Genomic DNA, 15,037 nt, shown 5'->3' with positions numbered 1-15,037 from the left:
CTGTTCTAAAATGGGAAAAAATATATAAATTAGCAAATGGCAGGCAGGTAGGTATGTCGGTTGGTCCATCGATCAGATTTTCGCTTTTTACCCACTCGATATTTTGTTCCAATTATATTCATACATTTTTAAAGAGTATCTAAACACTGTTTGTGCTTCTCATATCGCGTAATGTGGATGTGAATGTTTGTACGTCAGGGCTGCTTTTAAATATCTCCATTGAGAACCTGGCTGGTTTCGCATGCTCCGGATGTCTCCTTTGTGAGGGGCTCAATGGAACGCTTTCATGATGCTACAATCCAAACACGGGGAAGAAGAGCCGCTCCCCCCTCAGCTGACCCAGAGTTCAGGACCATGGAGAGCTCCGCTCATCTCCCGCCTGTCTCCAGGCAACCATCTGAAGTCCAGCAAGCACATGCAGATGAATAAAATCTCTCCTTAAAATAACAGCTTCAACCTTTTTATAGCTTCTATAAGATCGGACAAAAACAATCATACAGTATAGCGCTGTCTAGTGACGCTTAATGCAAGCTGATGCAGTGTGGATGGTCAGAATTTGGTAAACGAAATAAGTGCAGTTTTCTTTCAAAAGCATAAAACTAATTTTCAATGCGTGTTGTTTCCTAGATTTGCACGTCTTCAATCAATACAGTACTTGTGAGTCACACTTTAACCCAATGTGCCGTATTCAATACACATCAATATCAGGATTTCATTGAGAAGCTTGTAAAAATATATTTTTGGCATATTATTCTTACAGGAATTCATTCATACAGAATGCTATTTTATTGTTGTATTTTTCTGTGCATGGTTTGTCAGTTGTGTAAAGACAATATGTTTGGAGAGCATACGACCGTACTTGTATTCTTCCTATTTTTGCATAATGCGTACAGTACATTATGCATATTTTCTGTATGTTGGGGGATGACGGGACATGTTTACATGCTGGAATTGGTGTACACAACGCTCTGTTTGTGTCAGGTCATCTGTTATCAGCTTTTAATATGAGCTTCAAGAAAGTACACAGCCCAGGATACGAATGTAACCATATCCATTTATCTTAAAGCACCTCTGCGCCAGTTCTCCCCTTTATTGAAGCCACGGCACTGTGTGTTTGTGAGGAATGCTAAAAACATCAGGGGTCGACTGTGTAGGTCAAATAATAAAAATTATTTTCATAGATGTTCTGTCATTTGTGTTTATCCATCGCTCTTGGATGGTGGTTTTATTAAAACGGGCTTATATGTGTGAATGTAACGTCAAGTATGCTTTTCGGTTTTTCAACCTTTTCACACCTCATTGGCTATAAAACATCTGTTTTAGTTTAGATATTTACTCCTTAAAGGTCTTGAACATCAAGTCATTTTTATATGTGTAATGTTTCCATATTGTTCACAGATGGTTTGTAGAAAATCATACTTTAGTGTCTTATTAGCATCATACAGTCTCTCTTCTTCGAGCTTTATATCTTCATCTTAAAAAGACTATATCACTCTAGATCCAGTACACATTGCAGAAAGGAATGAAATATCTTGGTGTCTCATCTGCGATATATGACTGTTAGACTTTGTAGAAACGGCAGATACAGTGGTCCCAGAAGGTCTTCAAAATCCCAGACACACTTAAAAATGTATGAATGTCATTGCAAGCCAAGTGACATTTATGTAAGCCATAATTGTGTCCTTTTTAAGCAAAACATTTTAAATTATTTAAAGCATTTTCAAAACAAGCAGAATAAAGTCCAATGCAGATGATTGAGAAAAAGATCACAAATTTTGGATTGTGTCATCTTTGCCATTATAGAGGTATTATTATTAGGGCTGTCAAGCGATTAATCACGATTTACCGCATCTACAATAAAGTTTGTGTTAACCTAATATATGTCTCTGTACCGTGAATATAATTATTTTATGTCTTAATATTTAGAAAATAATAACATGTATTTATTTATTTACACCAATATAGATAAAGAGTTTTTATATCCCAGGGTTCCAAACAATTTTCTCCTCTAGATCACCATGTTTAAATATTCAATGGGTAATTCAGAGAGAAGTTGTATGGATTTCTTTCCCCCAGATGGGGTTGAATGAACCCAAGTGTGCGTACGGTGAACAAACTCATACTCTTAATCACATAATCAGATGATTTATTTGGTTGGATTTCTTCTGTTTGTGTGCAGATATCAACATGGCTGGAGAACCCAAACCCTACAGGCCAAAAGCAGGATCCAAAAGACCCCTCACTGCAGTTTACAGGTGAGTCTTTAACTAGTAACCACAAAGCATAGTATATGAATGTCTATGTTAGGTTTGATTAAAAAAATTCAGGTGACGGTGCCAACCACGGTACTTCATATTTGCTGTCACCAGTCTGCGTTTCAAGTCTTCTAATGAAGTGCAGTGTAAACAGAAAAGCCGTCACTGTTCTCACACGCTCCGTAAACCTTAAGTCCCTTGTTAGGAAATTGAAGGAATAGCAGATTAAATTCAGGTTGTCGAATAAAGCCGTCAGCACATTTGTCATATTATCAGGTTTAGAGAACAGAGCGGTTCGCAGTCTGCGATTATCAGCATATCCGTTCAATTGCTGATCCTGCAGTTGCGTCTCAGGTTTGGTCGGGTTGTTTAACTCTTAGAGGACTGCAAAGGGTAACAGAGCGGGAAATGAATGAAATGTTACAGAAGGTACTTATTTTTTATTATAGCTTTTATTTCTATTCTTTCTCCATACATTTACTAAAAAAAATCTCTTCTTTGTAAAAAATAAAAAATATTTATGGCTTTGTGGCAATTCAATTACTTGGGCGTTCAAAGGCGTTTCATGCCAAACACTTGTTTTTTTTTGTTGTATTTTTCCCTCACGTTGCATTTCTTAAATGATTTAAGAATTGATTTGCATTTTATATCGAATAATATAATGTGCATTATGTAACCAGGGCTAATTGAGAAGGCCGAAATCTAACAAAGACTAGCTTTGCATGTTAATTAGTTTGGAAAGAAGCAGTCGAAGGAATGAAAGTCATGCATATAATGAGAAAATAATGAGCTTGTATTTGTGACTTAGGCTGTAATGACGAGAAATCACGTCGTTCCTATTTCTATTGTTGACAGGAATTACAAGATAGACGTGATATATTGAAAGAAAGACATCAAAATCCAACCTATTTGCTTTTCTATTTTGTCCAAGGTGCAACTGTGCATGGAAAAATACAAAATTAAATGATACTAGAATAATGAAACCTAGAAACGAACAGAAAATGTCACAATTTTCTAAGATTATTAGGAAATTGAAACCTTTCCGTCTACTTTGGAACCCTGCTGCATTTAACATTAAATTTAATACAATCGACAAAAATGTTGCCCTGTTTGCCTTATTATTTGAATGTGAAACAAGTCTATTTGGTGTCTCTTGGGTATTCAAACAAATTGAAAGTCTCGGGTCACCATCAAACTAAAAACTTTCTCTGTTACTGTCTGATGCAGTATGGATGGAAGCTACAGTATCGCAGTGTTTTAGTAAACTGCTTTGTCCATCGCTGTTACCGATGAGAGACTCTGTCTCTGAAGTCAGATATTATCGGTCTATCTGTAAGCCGGATCTTTAAATGATGGACAGATGGATGGGATTGTTTTGTGTTGTCAGATTATGTGACTCACACCAGCTCGATTCAGTTCTCTATAAATTAAAATCTCAAGTTTAAATTGATTATCTTTCAAAGCGCACAATGTGTTTGGATGGGTCTGATATGACAGCGTTAATTGGAGTGTAAATGTCAGTCTGTATTGTGGGTGTCCGTCCCTTCATCAGATTGTTAGCTTCCAGAGCACACAGGTCTTAAAACAACATTTCTTTTTATAGTAGATTAAGCTTCAATAGGTCCAAATTAATCTCTATCGACAGTATTTGTGACATGCAGTCGATTTCCACAGAATCCTTTTTTGTTTACAATATCCAGGCATTTCTGAATCCTGAATCAGGAACATTTCTTGTTGGACTTCACACTTTTGTTAATGCTTTTTACTTACAACATGCCTCTCCTTTGTCTTTTTTCAGCGGTTATGAATTTGATTACGATTACTACAGGGACGATTTTTACAATCGGTATGTATGTATTTACATAAAGAAATACAGATTTTTTTTGCAGGGAACGGACTTGAATCCTTCAGTTGCCATTCGATCTTTCGAGGCTTGAATTTCAAGCAGATGTATTTTTTGTCAAGATTGAAAGACAGGAGAAAAGACCTTGATATTTAAAATAGTTTATCAAATATAACTTTCACAGCCAACATAATCGTTTTTTTATGTCAAACTCTCGCAGTTTGTCCATGGCGAGAATTGAAACATGAAATTAAAGGCGATTGTGTGCGCCAGCATTGAGTAAATGGAGCTTTTCTTTCATTGATAAGAAGCCTGTCTTAGTTCTGGCATGTCTTGCTCTGTTACTAAATGTCAGGCAGATGTGAATCATTGTGAATAACCAGAAGAGATTAAAATGAGAGCAAGGGCATGTGGCTTTATTTGACGTTTCTTGAATTTTATTCACCCTTTCTTTGTCTACGTTCCTTTGAAAAATGTGGCCGCACATTTTCGTTTTCAAAAGTAGTGAAAATGGTGCACTTACATTGAAACACCTTTAACACTTTATAATTCAAAATGGATGGTCTTGACTTTAAATGCTAAAGATGTTGATACATGTGTTTTTTAAATCTCACAAATTTTTGTTCTGGTCAGGCTGTTTGACTATCATGGACGGGTGGCCCCTCCTCCGAGAGCCGTGATCCCTCTGAAGCGCTCGCGGGTGGTCCTTCCATCCACCCGACGAGGGAAGACTTCCTTCCCCATTAAAACCCCCTCTTCATCGAGACCACCATCATCGTCGTCGTCCTCCTTCTCCCCTGGGCTGAAAAGTAAGACTGGCTTGTCTGCATAATAAAATACAACATTTAAAGTGATAGTTCACCCAAAAATGAAAATTCTGTCCTCATTTACTCGCCCTCTTGTCATTTCAAATCTGTATTAAATTTCGTTCAGTGCTGTTCGGTTACAAACTTTCTTTAAAATATCTTCTGTTGTGTTCTGCCAAAGAATAAAAGTCATAAAGGTTTGAAATGACAAGCAGGTGAGTAAATGAGGACAGAATTTTCATTTTTGGTTGAACTATCACTTTAATGTTAAATGATGTCAATTTCATGTTAATGTTAACATTTGAAGAAAGCTCAACTTTTGATAAAGGTTCAGTTTTTTTGGCCAAACTGGTCCATACTTACATTATTGGTTTAGTTACTATTTCTAAAAAGACAAACATCACTTTTAATTGTACTAGCCATTATAAATGACTAAGCTTTGACATAACAAGTCACACATAGCACGCAGTATGAATTCTGTGAGGTTTATCTTTTAATGTCTCTTGATATGATCAGACAGCAGAGATGAAACGTGTATGTCAGTATCTTACAACACTTTGTCTTTTGCAAAATTATTCAAACAAATTCACAAAATTCAGTCAAAATAAATCATATATTGATTTCAGTAACCATAGACCAATGCTTGTGCCAAACTGAAACATTTCTTTAAATTTCTAGAAACACCGTACCTCACGCAGCCGTGATGTAAATTAGAATTCCTAACACCAATCCAGATTTGATCACTATCCTGTAAGTAGCGGCTTTCACAGCATCTGTCAGCATCTCAGCGACTCCTTCGAGCGTGGAGCTCCAAAGCTGAGATTAGCCTCGGTGCATGACACTAATGCTCTTAGCTGTAGTGCCGTCATCCCTGCGGCGGCTTTACTTATATCACCGCAATTCACCATCAGACATATTTGTGCCACGTACACAAAAGTCTCACTGTTTACCTTCATCCCCATTTCACTGGAGCTCTCCCCCAAACATAAACGGGAGATTAGTTTAACACACCAAAATAGCATTCAATTTGGCTATCAAAGTTAAGCACACTTTAGCAAGGTTGTTTGTGCTCTGAAATGCTGATAAAAAAGACTCTGTTCGTCTTTTCAGTCTCTTTTCTTTATCAATTACTTAGCATCTATGTTACAATAGTTTTACTACTAATACCATGGTTAAACCGTAGTTTCCTTCTATGCTCCCGCTACAATAACCATAATTTAACCATGATATGTAATGGTAAAGAAATGGTTGTCAATCCACCAAATAAAACATGGTTTCTTCTACACTTTACCATGGTAAACACATGGTTCATTTTCTTACAGGTCCTTACAATTGATGTAAAGCAAAAGAATGATTGATGATGAAATCTAAATGTTGCTGTGTTTGGTTGAGGAATTAGCGTGAGAAAGAGTTGTGGTCTTTACATCATCTTTTAAGACACATTTTTAATACTCGAAGGCAGTTTTTGTAGGTTTAAGTGTAGTGTTTTATTTTGGAAGAACTTCCATTTTCGCTCACACTCGCTGAATTTCAGTAGATACGGCGCCGTGTCAACTAACCACCTACATGCTGAGCTTTCTGCCTCGGGCGGTTGATGGCAGGTGACACCATCTTGTGAGGAAGCAGGAAAGCTGGCAGCGGTGTGACAGTCATGTAGGGTCACGCTGTGTTATCATGCCCAACGGCGGTGACAGTAGATCGACAAGCTCTGGCCTTTCTTTAAGGAGAGGAACGACTGATATACTGGCAAATAGAGACTAATTAATTTTTCAACAAATCACTTGTGTGTGTCCTGAAGCTCCAATTATTATGAAAAACAGGTCTTTCCGTTTCAAGATGTGTTTCATAAGTCTGTTTAGCTCACACTACATCTCGTGATGTTTAGTTCAGTGAATCAGTTTGCTAAACTTTAAAGGGATAGTTTTTGCTGAACACACACAAAAATTATTTTGAAGAATGTCGGTAACCAAACATTTCATCCCCATTGATTTCCACATTCCTCAAAATATCTTCTTTTGTGTTGCACAGAAAAAAAGTGAGACATATAAATTTGGAATGACAAGAGGGAGTGAATAAATTATGCATATTTTTTCATGGAAATATCAATTTGGTTAAGAAGCAATTCGTCACTTTTGCCTTTCTATGGCCATCTCTATTGTTGCAGGTTACTTTACATATCTTGCCGTATTAATGGAACTAATGGTTTATTTAGGAATCACTGGTCACGCTGTGTGTTACTGGTAGTAGATTTTGTAACTTTGATGCGCTGAACAGTATTGAGGGAAGTATTTTAGAAATGAGTATTTTGGTATTCTGTCTTTATCTGTTAAAGAATGAACGTTTAATGCTAATGGTAGTCATACATTATTCAGTGTTTTCTACAAAGCCAGTCCTAAATGAAATTTTAACTATTTTTGAAAGATGTCAAGAGCCATATTCATGTTTTGAAAGTAATCCCGTTTCAAATACCATCTGCTGCCCCTTTTTCTAGCCGCTTTGGGTTTTTATTTTCCAGCAAGGTCATTTTGAGATACAAAGAGAAGAGACCCTGTGATTTGAAGCATTTATTAGACTGGGTGAGCATTCAATGGTGTGATCATCCAAGGGAGATTATTCCGACAGCTGTCAGACTTGAAAAGCATTGGACATATTTAAAGTGCTGAATATTTATAGAAATTAGCAGTGTGACTTAAGCACAAAGACATTTGGCAGAAACATTTCAACCAATGTTACATGCAACATACTGAAATAAGTGAAAGGCAAGTTTGATCGACCGATCGGATAGTAGCCACTAGCCTCTTTAAAATAAAGGTACTTAAAAGGTTCTGCACAGCAATGCCATAGAACATGGGTGGCGAACCTGTTTGGCATGATGAGCCAAAGAATATATACCTTATCACTGCAAAGAGCGACATATATGGAAAAAATGTATTAATACTTTTTAATAAAATTAAATGTTCATTTTTGGGACAAAAATCATCCATAACATTGTTGAGGCACTTTTTAATGCCCAATATTCCATGGCAGCTAATGTGACCGTCTCTGAATGTTTGTTAAATTTCCAAAAGAGCCGAGTTTGCATCTCTGACTGACGTTTCAACGTTTTACCCTGTGGTTTCGAAGTTCACTGCCTTTGGGAAATTTCCGGCCCTCCGTAGGATGGAGTGTTGTAAAATGGCGCTCAAGATTTGAAGCCTTAAAATGCGACCGTGAAGTCTTGCATATAAAGTAGAAGGGTTTTCCGATTATTTCAACAAAAAAATATAAATCCTCCCATTCAGATTGAAACGTTCTGTGCTCATCAACATATTTGCGTTTAGATGTACGCTTCCCTGACTCCGCCATGATGATTGACAATTGCAGTACGAACTAGATGAGGCTAGCCGCTAGTAGCGCGTGACGTTTAGTACACAAATAATTATTTAAGTAATTTATTTTATAAAAAAAAAAATTGTATACATTTCGGTTTAGTTTAGTTTATCGATTTTTTTGTTTTTTAAATAATTTTTAAGAAGCAACTTGTGGATAGATGATTTTAGAGCCGCAAAGAGGCAGTGAAATGACTAGATGATCAGTAAATGATGAAAGAATTTTCATTTTTGGGTGAACCACCACTTTATAAACATCTCTTTCTACCTTTTTATAATCTTAAGAACCTTGTCTCACCATAAAGAACCTTTAGTGAAACGGAAAGGTTCTTCGAATGTTAAAGGTTCATTATGGAAACATTTAGACAAGAAATTTCTTCTTGGCATCGTGAAGCACATATATTTATTTAGGCTACTTAATGAACTGAACACCAGTTTCTGAATGAAAAGATTTAATACTGATTAAGACATTAAATATGATTTGAAACATTACATATTTGATGAAGTATAACACTGTTCAAAACAAAGGCCATTAGTCAAGGGTATTTTGTTACAATAGTATATGCAACATAAAGTTTTGAGTTAAAAAGGGCGAATTTAGTATCACAGTTGATCTTGATGAACAAGTTACTCAGGTTGTGTTGATTGATGTTGTTTTGACCATAAGAACACATCTCTTACTGCTGTCCGCTGATATTAAACAGCACGACAGATGTGAGATTTGGAGTTAAGCCAAATTAAAAACAACAGGGAGGAAAATACTTTGAACTAAATTATGACGGCCGTATAATCAATGAATTATCCATAGTGGGCCATACAGTAATGATGCATGAACATAGCCAATACATGTATTCACTCTCATCTATATCTGCTCAGATCTCGCATTTTCTTTTTTTTCTCTTGCAGTTAAGACTGACCAACTCCAGACCATCAAACGTGAACTGACTCAAATCAAGATAAAAATCGACTCCCTTCTGGGCCGCCTGGAGAAGATCGAGAAACAGCAAAGAGCAGAGTGCGGTGAGAATGAGAGAAAACTCTTTAGAAGGCAGAAATAAAATCCAATCTGGAGGGACAGGGTGCAAACATCAGCCGTACGGGAGGAATATTGAGAGCACACGTACGCGCTATCCATCTCAGTGACAGGCGGGAGACGGAAGCCAATTTGTCATAACTGTTATAAAGGCAATCTTGCACTGTTTTACTTTAGCTAGAGTCATTTTAGGACATTCTGTTTTCATTTGGTGGATATCTACTGAGGTTTCATGATCTTCATTCTCTACGTTAGGGCCGTTACATGTGTCTTATTCATGGAGATTAAAGAAGTTATGTAATTATGCAGACAATACTGTAATATAAATATGTCTGTCATTATTTAATCCAAACCTTAATAGAAGAATGCTGCTTTTTCTATACAATAAAGCATGTTGCAGAGATGCTACTGGAATAAAATCCTAATTCTTAGTTTTCAGTAAAAAGATCTAAACATGCCAAGATTAAACAATTTGACAAAAAAACTTGTGTATAAAAATACGACTTATGCCGCGGTCACACTTGACTTTACGCTCCATTGACTTCCATTAATACACATGCAAATGCAACAGACCAGAAACGCAACCCCGTCCGAAGTTATTTCGCTACGTAGCTAAAACTCTAGTCTGACCGCTGCATTATTCTGATCTGTTAAATTTATTTTTTGCTGTAAGCATAAACTTCTTGTAAAATCAAAACATTCCAACACAATTTCACGGCAAAAACGTAACAAATTTACGAGTTTGGCTCATTCGAATCAATTCGTACGATTTTATTGATACACTTTAGTATGATTTGCTTTCGCACCAGGGATGTTAGGTTTAGGGCGGGTAAGAGGGGATTCATCGGTTTAGCTTTTTTGCGATTTTGTACAATTCGCAACGTACAAATTCAGATGAGTTTGCCATTTTGTATAGTAATCACAAATTCTTGTGACAACAGGTTGAACATTCTTGTTTTTTAAAATACCAGTGTTATAACTAGATAGATTAAATGTATTCTATGAAGCAAGATATGCAGACATCTTTTGACAATAAACAACATTTTATGTATGTTGAATGTATTTATTACACTGCTCGTTGGAAGGCTTGATTCTGATTGGCTAGTTGCAACATCTGCAGGTCCGTTATTCCCAGATAACAACCTCTCAAAACTAATATCACATGTTAACCCGGATGCAGCAAATCATTTTGACAGGTTTCTTTTTACAAATTAAATCTATTTTAATAACATATATGACATTATATTTACAAATGCCTGTTCGTGACATTTGAACGTCGTTTCTCGCCTTAAAACCAAAAGTAAACGGCTTCTCCTCACAGAAGCTTTGCATTCGGTAAAATTTCTAATTCAAAGTTCATATCCAGTTTTTTTCTCATGTGGCATGTAGCTGGCTGTTATTGCAAAATAAGGCCCTTTAGTCTGTTCACACTGTCCGGGCTTATTTCTTCGATAACAACCGGCTGCCTGTACATTATCCCTTACATAAATGTAGAGCACAGGCTGAATATGTCTATTACTGTAATTCTTATATAATACAAAATTATAATATTCAATGAACGGGTAAGAAAATTATAGAGTCAGCGTTGTATAACTTCTTTGTGTATTTCGCTGAAGTCAGTCATGTTTGCTTAAAGTGAGGGTGTTAAAACGATGACAGATGTTTTGTTTTCGGCTTCGACTTGGGGAAACATTCTTTAATGTCTTTGCAGTCAGTCACCGGCTCTGAATATGACAGATATTTGTCATATAAATCATCTTCAGTCTTCACATGTCTCTCCCTTTCTCTCATCAGAAACTCATAGGAAATATGAGGATAACTGCGACTCCCTGCATGAGGAGTCGATATCAGAAACGGCAGAGAACTCCGGAGAAGAGGGAGGAGAGGGACCCTTAGAAGTGGAGGCGGGTGAGATGACCGATGGAGGCGAGGAAGACTATGACGAAGAGGGCAGCACTGATCTGGTACATCACTTGCATCCACCCCCCCACCCCCACTGCAGCACTGGGGCTCTATTGAAGCTAATTCTGCAGATTTATTCATAGTTGTGCACGAAAGGGAGATGGGATGAGAGGTAGACAGAAACATGAAGGAGACAGCAACGTAACGGGAGAATGAGAGAGAGATATGAGGATGAGAATGAGACGGGGATATCAGAGAGAAAATTATAAGAGTGGGACAAGGGTTTGAGGGAGACATGAATGAAACACTGACATGAGTGGGAAAGGGACGAGAGATAGACAAGGATGGGAGTGAGACATTGTCAGGAGAACAACAGAAAAGACAAAAATGGAAGGGAGAGAGACAGGGACCTAATGGAGAAGAAAACGAGAGTGAGACAGTGACAAAAAAGACAAGAACCAGAGTGAGACAGGGACGTGAGAGGGACAGGAATGTGAGGGAGATGGGACGTGATGGAGAAGAAAATTAGTGAGACAGGGGCGTGAGAGAAAGGTATGTGATGGAGAGAAAAATGAAATGAAGGGGCCTTAAAAAAGACATCGACAGGAGTAAGACACTCATTTGAGAGGGATGGGGACGAGAGAGAGAGAGAGAGACACAGAGAATGTTTTATGGAAAAATCAAGTCCAGACACCAGACGTCTGAAAGTCTCTCAAACGATGAGAAACTGCCGTATCTGTTAGCAGAACACAAGGACTGCTGTGTGTTAGCTGCACAATATGTGTCTGCCTGTCACAACAAAAGAGAAAACCATGAATCTCCCCTGACCTGATGCTTCCAAATATGTACATAACATTAGATTACTGTATATTACGTTATTCTACTTTAATATATATTTTGCTTTTGTAAATCTTTGTCTAAACTGTACTCTATTTCTGTGTTCCCTATTTACATATATAATATGAGGAAGATGAGGATGGGAGATAAAAAGGCAGACATGTGAGGGAAATATGGACAAGAGTGAGACTAGAAAGTAAGTGAGAGGGGGATTTGGGAGAGACAGGTGGAAGTGCAGAAGCTGATGAAGTTCCACTAGGCCACTTTCTGTCGGTTTAAGCCATAATTAAAACCGAATCGGAACCTCTGGAGGCACAAGAGTCCATCAGCACTGGGACCGGGAGCAGAGTCAAATGAAGGTTCAGGATGAGGTTCCTGCCGAGAGAACAGACAGAATGTATTTTAATGAGCTCGGCCGTTCCTTAAACTGTAGAAATGAGGTGGAAACATCTAATTCACACTGCGTGTTGAACCCACATATCAGGTCAGGACGTGACCAACGTGACGTTTTTTTGACCCAAAACAACTCCCATAAATTTCTCCCCTAAAGTCCCTACTTTGTTTCTTTAGTGCTAAAAGCCCTTTTCTTCAATTTTATACAGAAGATGAACATAAATATTGAGTGAGTACATCCTACTGTCTCACACTTGATCTGAAGATTAATGGCTGAACTATCAGAGTATCTCCACACTCCTGTTCATATTAACCAGCCCATTTGTGGAGAATTGAGACGTTTGGTTCATGTTTTTTTTTCTGCTTCTGAATCTTTCTCTCGGTAATGAACTTTGTACCGCTGCAACTGTTCATACATATTTATAAAGTCCCTTTCACATGGGCCGCGACGCACAAGCATAATGAGCCTCTGCATAAAAGCATTTCAGACACCGTCTGCCTGGCACTTTATGTCCCCGTGAAACTAAAATTGGATTTTTCTTGTCCGTTAGCTTTGAGACCAACTATACTGTAATGCTCTTCTAGTTCATCCACGAATACAAATTCTGTCATCGTTTATTCACCCTCGTGTCAGTCCAAACCTGTGTGGCTTTCTTTTCATCTGTGGCACACGAAGGAAGATATTTGGAGAATATGGTGGTTTTGTGTCCATACAATGGATGTCAATGTGGTTCAATGTTGTTTGGTTACCAACATTCTTCAAAATATCTTCTTTTGTGTTCTGTGGAGGAATTAAAGTTTCTCTTTAAGCAAACATACACATTGTTATTCTCATGATGGATTTAGATAGATGACACATATCACACTTACAGATTTATCCAGATTGTTGTCTAATAAAATTAGGTCGTATGACAACACTTTACCATCTGTCTCGCAAACAGCTGTGATGACTATGCAAATAAATAAATCTGTTTTTCTGTTTCAGATGGAAAATCACGTGTCTGATATTGACAACTGAAGGTTAGTTGATTCTATCAGCAGAATTCATTCTTTATTATATGATTATAATGTAAAAAAGCATTTTTCTAGACATTTGTGATGCATTTCATTCTCTGATTATTGAGCAATGCATATGCTTATCTTTAGACTTCTCCACCCAGAGAGAAAATCAAGTCAGCTTTGAACAGAATACATCAATCTCTGAGAAGACTGACATCTCTCAAAGAGGCTGTGAAATCTCTCTTTCAATTGGCTGTGATTGGAGGAACATCAAAAATTTGGACATTATTTACCATCCCTCACTATTGCTGTCATATGATAACATCACATCCAGTTGTGTTTTGATTTACAGGCACCCTTTAAACGTTTCAAAAGATCATCACACAAAGGATTTTACCTCATTTTCTTTGAGAACAAATAAAACTTGGGGACCTGACTTTGTGATTCATCATTACAGTGCAACTATCTGCGTGTGGAAAATGAGCCTTAAGTGTCCGAAAATGTAAGTTGTCATTTTTGAAACCCTCTGTATTAACAGGGAAAATGTTAAAAGCGTTTTAAAACGTAACAAAATATGTCTGTATTGAGGTCTAATAAGTATGTTTCATGAGGCTGTCAGCCAAACCTTTTTGTATCAGCTTTTGTTTATTTGTACTTCTGCGGTCTTAAACACGTCATAGCCAGTTTATGTTTTCTGAAAGTATGTGAAGTTTTGTGTTTTGTGGTATTCATTCAAAATATAAAAAAAAGAACTGTAAACAGTTTAACTCTACTGCCACGCATTTTATCAGACCCCTGAAATTCAAACTGTAACATTAGGACAAATGAAACGTTGTCGGATCCCTGCAACATTAAAGATTTGTTTTGTCTCAATGTGTCATAATTTGTAACGATAAGGTTAAGATGATGTTGTACTACAATTTCATTTTGTATTGTTTTAATCACGAATAGCTGTGTATCTTCACATGTTGTAGCTGCACTGTTACTGTCCAGTAGATCAATGGCTGGACATTCAGAATGATCTCATTGCGTTTAGAGTGTCTCATAATGAACTCTCTATTTTTGTATGGCAAATTTACAGAAAAAGCTTCAGAATCTTAATATTTGTTTTGCTGGCATTCTCATACCGCTATTGTAAAAAATGTATTTGTTTAAATGAAGAATGTGGGACGTTTGTGTGAACAGACCAGCGAGAAAACATATTTTCTTTTCAATTTTAAATTCACGTTTGAGAGGAAAAAAATATTCGGTTAGGTTCTGTACGTTTTGGGTGAATATTATCAAAACTGCTCGGCTGATAAGTCCCAGTTCTAACTTCATATTGTATAGAAATGTAAACTATTTGTAAAGATATTTTTATGATTAGCATGTTTGTTATTTTAATGTATTTTCAGTTGTTTCATTTTTGGTCTGGCTATAGGCTTCATGATAAAGGAAAGACTGTCATTACAATCACAATATAAAAACTGAAAAAAATAAATTTTCTTGTTTTTTGCTTTCTGCACTTCCAGCCCAACATCTACTTTTTTAATATCAAGGCTCATTTTATTAAAGTTATGGTTGCCGACAGAGATTCGTTTTGGCTTTATAAGTCTAACAGA

At 37.0% G+C, this 15,037-nt stretch overlaps 1 protein-coding gene across 7 annotated transcripts in view; it reads left to right on the top strand.

Annotated features, from left to right (window-relative positions):
- Positions 1–14,309, top strand: part of LOC130413215 (RNA-binding Raly-like protein) — a 99,436-nt gene extending 85,127 nt beyond the window's left edge. For 5 of the 7 annotated variants that reach the window (XM_056738257.1, XM_056738259.1, XM_056738261.1 and 2 more), the window contains 7 exons: positions 2,180–2,255; positions 4,054–4,101; positions 4,732–4,907; positions 9,179–9,292; positions 11,100–11,269; positions 13,423–13,457; positions 13,584–14,309. In XM_056738257.1, coding sequence (XP_056594235.1) covers positions 2,180–2,255; positions 4,054–4,101; positions 4,732–4,907; positions 9,179–9,292; positions 11,100–11,269; positions 13,423–13,455 — 617 coding nt within the window. In that variant the 3' untranslated portion in view covers positions 13,456–13,457; positions 13,584–14,309. Of the gene's footprint in view, positions 1–2,179; positions 2,256–4,053; positions 4,102–4,731; positions 4,908–9,178; positions 9,293–11,099; positions 11,270–12,177; positions 12,241–13,422; positions 13,458–13,583 lie in introns of all 7 variants that reach the window. The other 2 variants (XR_008905464.1, XM_056738258.1) reach the window with 2 other exon arrangements.
- The last annotated feature ends 728 nt before the right edge of the window (positions 14,310–15,037 follow it).

Source organism: Triplophysa dalaica, chromosome 23, assembly GCF_015846415.1.
Source record: "Triplophysa dalaica isolate WHDGS20190420 chromosome 23, ASM1584641v1, whole genome shotgun sequence".
Lineage (NCBI taxonomy): Eukaryota > Metazoa > Chordata > Actinopteri > Cypriniformes > Nemacheilidae > Triplophysa > Triplophysa dalaica.
This window is presented reverse-complemented; position numbering and strand designations above follow the sequence as displayed.